This window comes from Choristoneura fumiferana, chromosome 6, assembly GCF_025370935.1.
Source record: "Choristoneura fumiferana chromosome 6, NRCan_CFum_1, whole genome shotgun sequence".
Taxonomy (NCBI): domain Eukaryota; kingdom Metazoa; phylum Arthropoda; class Insecta; order Lepidoptera; family Tortricidae; genus Choristoneura; species Choristoneura fumiferana.
Window position 1 is genome coordinate 21,073,491 of NC_133477.1, and position 6,000 is coordinate 21,079,490.

At 36.4% G+C, this 6,000-nt stretch overlaps 1 protein-coding gene across 1 annotated transcript in view; it reads right to left on the minus strand.

Moving 5' to 3' along the window:
• Positions 1-5,020, minus strand: part of LOC141428762 (uncharacterized) — a 53,095-nt gene extending 48,075 nt beyond the window's left edge. Inside the window, exon 1 of the mRNA XM_074088769.1 lies at positions 4,952-5,020. Coding sequence (XP_073944870.1) covers positions 4,952-5,020 — 69 coding nt within the window. The remainder of the gene's footprint in view (positions 1-4,951) is intronic.
• Positions 5,021-6,000: the final 980 nt, after the last annotated feature.

Sequence of the window (6,000 nt, forward strand, 5' to 3'; positions counted from 1 at the left end):
TATGGCCTACAGAAACGGTCGTGGGTTCAAAACAATGCTATGAATTTTCGAAATTTATGTGCGAAATCATTTTTCTTTACCATTTAGCTTTTCGGTGAGCGTAAACACTGTCTTGTGAAATGTGTATACAGCAAAGCAATTGAATCTTGTACGTGAAGTTTGCAATTCATATTGAGATCACATGGGAATTATAACCCAAGTTTTTCCAGTAAAGCTCGCTACAGGGACGTATTTTCGATTTTACGATTCCACACCATAAAAACGGAAGATCAATGGTTGAAGTCAGTCAAACATCGTATTTCCCAACTTTTCCCATGGATCCCATATTCGATTTGAAATATCCACTTATAAGTTTTTCTTCACCCCATGGGAATCTCGAATTTACTCTCACTGTAGCCATATCTACTCATGATACATGTTTATATTTCCAACATCAACACATAGGTATTATATATTTTTTGGCAGAGGCTACGCCTCAATTTAAGGATTAGGAGTTTTAGACATAAGGATGATATTTTCGTAAAATAAACTTATAATATTTACAAGTAAGAATATCTCTGACACAGTATTAATTGTTGTAATTGCTAGGTGGTACATTAGTAATTGCCCCTGTCCAGGTTCCGTCTATGCATGTCCTCACAGGTGACTTTAGACAAGGGTCATATTTAAAATTCGTTTAACAAATGCTATGGTGTGTCTGTGTATTTATCACAAAATGTATTTGAGACGCTTTAAATTTAACTTGTCTTGTAGTTTTGAAGCAGGCTAAGAAAGACTTACGAAAATATCTCCTACAAAACATCTCTTTTTTATTTCGCGTATTCAGAGACAAAACTGTCATGAGATTCAGATATAACGAACTTTCGTTCACGCTAATGTAAAAAAAAAGTCTGCACACAAAATAACATTTTCAATTTCATTCACATATTTAACCTGCCATGTCACAGGTACCTATTGAAAGAAAAATTTACAAAAAAAATCAAATCGTTTCAACTTGTATCAACAGTTCAGCTGTTCAAATTAGTTTCTTTTCAGACTGCAAATTGTTTCATTTTAGCTTTTACTTGTAGCTGCTAAATAACAGAAGAGGCATTCCTTTCCCATTTCCACTAATCCAAACAGCTATTTAAAACTGTGCAATACAAGATGCTTAAACATTTTCAAAGCAGAATTCACAAACCGCAAATATCTCAGCAGTTACGGTTGCCAAGTCTTAGCTTCGACTATCTCGATCTCTATCGTGATTTCTCTGTATATTGCTTGGTAGAGGCGATTACCGCTCAGCGCTTAGCAAGCAAAACAGGTAATGTATTAGAAAATCGCTCCGTACCACGCTTGTCGCTGGTAGTCTTGGGCTGTTAGTATTCAAAGCTAGTGAGATAAGCCGCATGCTGCAAATTGGAATCAAATACATCTGGCAGCTGATTTATACAAAGCCCTATCTCGTGCTCACTGAGCGCCATTGCAGAACTTCTTATCCCGTGGGAATTTCGCAAAATCCTCCCTTATTCTTTGTAACTTAATAGAATCTATACTGAATTTCAGTTTTCTAGATTCAAAACTTTGAGATGGGCGTCGATGTCAGGCTGGGCTTTTCTTTTTAGCCTACTGCCCAAAAGAGGATTACGTTTCTCGAAAAACAACAAAAAGTGTTTTCGCGGACGCTATTTTGAAATATTATAAACTTTATGTAACTTCAAGTGTTTAACAAATTTAATGATATCTCATTTATTTGTTGAAAACAGACTGAGAGCTACATAACCCAACTTTGGGCAGTCGGGTAAAAATAGCAAAGCACTAGGTCGACTTATACCCAGACCCCTATACCCAGATTGCAATCCACAATCTGGAATTTAATTTTGGTCATGGTGACATTGAAGTGATTTCGGTTGAGATGGCCACTTCTGATATTTGCTTATTCCTTATCGTGTAATTTTCTCTATGTGTACTCGTATACCTGTTTTCTGCTAAAAAGTAACCTACGACTGACTTGAAGATGATGGTGATGATAATGACCATCTATTGTGGAAGACCAATGCCCAAAAGTAGACGTAATGATGAAGATGAAGATGATGACCTGTTTTCTGGATTGCTTACTAATGTGGTGTACAATAATATAGAATCATTGTATTACACGTGGTTGTAATGAACAGAGGTTTTGCAGGTGGTAGGACCTTTGTGCAAGGTCCGCCCGGATTGCTAACACCATCTTGCTCGCTAATCCTGCCGTGAAGCAGCAGTGCTTGCACTGTTGTGTTTCGGCGTGGAGAGTAAGAGAGCCGGTAAAATTACTGGCACTTGAGGTATCCCATCTTAGGCTTCTAGGTTAGCAACGCATCTGCAATACCCCTGGTGTTGCAGATGTTTATAAGCGGTGGTGACCACTTACCCATCAGGAGACCCACTTGCTCGTTTGCCATCCAGTAGAATAAAAAAAAAACCCAGCCAAAATTTCCCTAAAAGATATTCGTATGGTTGTAAAATTTAGCACGAGTAAAGGGAGTGTAAGTGACAAAGGTCACAAAGGGTTGACGATCACAATCTTTTAGGATTGATGATCTTTGTGATACCTGAAGCGTTACATTACAGTTATAGGTCAAATTCAGTTTATAGTCAATGTTATAATAAAATAATCTTTTGTCAAAAGTTTCATTTTTAATACATGATTTTTTGCTGACTAGGTTCTATTTTCGTCTGTATTTGCATTTTTATCCAACCTACATAATATATACCAAATTTGAAACCAATTTTCACTGACAGTGGGTAAAAATTAAATTGCAGGATTTGACCTAACAAACAGGACCAGTTAAATAAAAGCTTGTACAAAGCTACCTTGACTATAATGGCTAGTTAAGCTTAAGATAGCGAGTTCTTAACGGAAAAAAGCTATCATAATTCACAAACAAACGCATGTTGGACTTCTACCAAGCTTCTTTTTGCCCACAGCTCGAAGACTCAGCCAAATAAATGGCACCGCTAAATACAGCTGTCATACGACTGCCTTATAAATGTCTTATGCCATCTGTTCATACAAACATCATCATTTCAGACGTCAGCTATACGTTTTTGACTAATTACAAGAACGTGAAGACATAAATTTGTTTCATGTAAACGCTCCACTTTGCCATGCGTGAAAGGATCACTTCTTGCCGAATATATTACGAATTTTAATATATGCCGTTCTTATATTATGTAAGAGATGGTGATGTGTTATTTAATATATGAGTTCCATTTGAGTTATAACCCTTTGCAGGTTTGTTAACAAGAAATATGTAATAGGTAAATTCGATAGTTTGGTGATTTCAACGAAATAAGGTGACTTTTATGACTGAACAAAATATAACTAAACGCAAAATTTTAAATTAATTCATCAGGAACAATTTACTGACGTGTACTTATTAAAAATATTTCACTGCAAACTTATGATATAAGTACAATAATAACATAATGTCGTTGTCCATTAGCGAAAGTATACAGATACAGGTTGTAGGCACCGAATATGACTTTGTCCCGTTCGGTGTCAAGACTCTTGGTCCGAGTCCTAGCGCTTTGAAGGTTAGTAAACTTCGGGTACTGAAGCGCTCGCAGCTTCGTCGGACAAAGAATCAGCTATTCAGAGAGGGAATGCTGCCAGCATCTTTGGAACCTTGCCTAAGGGGATCCTTTTTTTTAGTTATTTTTTACGTGCCTATACTGTAAGTTTAGGATAATCATTCAAAAATGGTTAAAATTTAATGAGGTTCAGTCAACTGCTTTGTATACACGACGTTTTGCACTTAACATTAAGGTCGTGTATAGGTACATACTTTTGTAACTTTGGCCGTGTCGATATCTATACACTTTACTGTTCTTGGTTAAATTTGAGATTTAAATTACTTTTCTATTGTGATCAAATTCATACCGTTCATACCGTCCTGCCTTACACGTGTCGTGTTAAAATATCGTCCATTTATCACTTTGTGTAGTTAATGATATCCTATATGTTTTATGTCGATTACCTTTTGAGTAGGGCTTGGGTCTAAAAATTCTTTATGTGAATAATGTGCCATTAAAATTATTCGGCAGCGAAAATTAAAGGATCCCCGATATTATTAATACGGGATGAGAGACATTCTTCAAAATGTAATATGTGCTTACGTTGGGCCAGGGAACTAGAGGATGACATTGTTTTTTTTTTTTAAAATTCATTCTCTTATAAAGTTCTGAGAATAAAACAATAAGGCCGCAACAAGTTCGCTTTTGTATTTTGCTTTGTAAACTGTTATTATTATATGTTTTATGTACAATAAAGAGTTATACAATACAATACAATACAAGATGTAATTAATCTTGTAATTTTTAATTTTGTATAGTTTAATAGTATAGAAAGTATAATTATTATCGCCTACCGATAGCTTGGATTGCTTAGTAAATTTCTTCAACACACTTATTTTCTGTGCTGTTTGTTTTTACTTTTCATTTATCATTGACAAATGAAAAGTCGTATTTGATTTTAATTTTGCAATAATGAAAAACTTTAAGTATTCAACATCATGAATAGTATTATCAATCAATATGACGTGATAGTATTATTCTGATTATAATTGTTATATTACGAATCTGTGCTTAATTCTGCCAAAATATAACATTTCTGAGTAAACAAATCACGACAGTTAAGTATGCTTGCTGTCATAAACAAAACTTAATTGATTATTTTATGCGCCAAATAAAAGGCGCACAAAGAGCCATGGAGCAAGCTATGCTGGGCATCATACTTCTTGATCAAATCCCATATGTTTATATTTGTGTGTGCATGTGTTGTGATGTGTAGAAATAAACTTTTTATCTATCTATCTATCCCCAATTCGGAAACTGACTGGAGTTGTGGATGTGGGCAAGAGGGTAATACAATTGAAGTGGAGATGGGTGGGTCACTTGGCGAGACTAACCACAGGTGTTCGAAAGCTATTACGGAGTCATAGCCAAGACTGGGTCGAAGAACGGTGGGCAGACCACCGGCCGGCCATTGGTCGGATGACATCTTGGCAGGCGGTTGGTAAACACTGTGGATGAGACTAGCACAGGACCGGTAAAGTGGCGTGAATATGAAGAGGCCTTCACCCAGCAATAGGTGAATGTGGGCTGATTTGATCGATGAACTAAAAGAATTTCCTTGTTCACCCGCGACCTTACGATTTAGATTTTTTTGTGTGAACCTTTGCAAAGTAATTCTATTTTTTTATATAAAATCGCTCTTCTCCTGGCCCGGGTAAAGCTCTCGGAACCCGATTAAGGTAAGGCTCGTTTTTGCGATTCCTCTGTATCAGCACACGCCTGCTTGTTTGTTCAAGCTTTTAATGGAGACGTTTTGCCGAGGTGTTAACAGATTTAGCATTCGCGGAAAATCAGAGACGTGTAATAAAATTACCTATCTTCGAATTCATTCGGCGTATTTAGAATGGCTCCCAAATTAACGTGGTGGAAAGGTGTAACAAACGTTGAAAATTACATGAAGTGCTGAAATTTTTGTGGCTAGTTTTTTATGAAAAATAAATTGGGTACTTGAGGGCTTACAATGACAAATTTAAATGTTTGTTTTGGTTTGTTAGTATTACGTTGACGACTTCGCAATGCCTTCGCCAGGCCTTGACTGGTGGTAAATTCTTAAATTGTTGAAGATACGATAAAACGTCACGCTCCTTAAGTAATGAAGGAGTAATTGAGAAGACAAAGTAAATCCGACGAGGTAAACTTAATTTTTATGGGACCTACTGAAAGGTTCCTACGGATCGCTACTACGAGTACCATCTGAACTGCGAATTCTACCACCAAGGAAGAGTAGATGCTTGGTGTTACAAGTAGATACTTGTACTAGTGTGTTTTGAAAGCGAAGAGCAAGACATATGAGAAAATTACAAGCAATAATCGCCCTCTAGGTTAGTTAATAGTGCTCGTGGTCCTTACTTGCTTGCCAACAAACAAAATATCATTTGCTACTATTTAAAATAATGATGGTAGTTT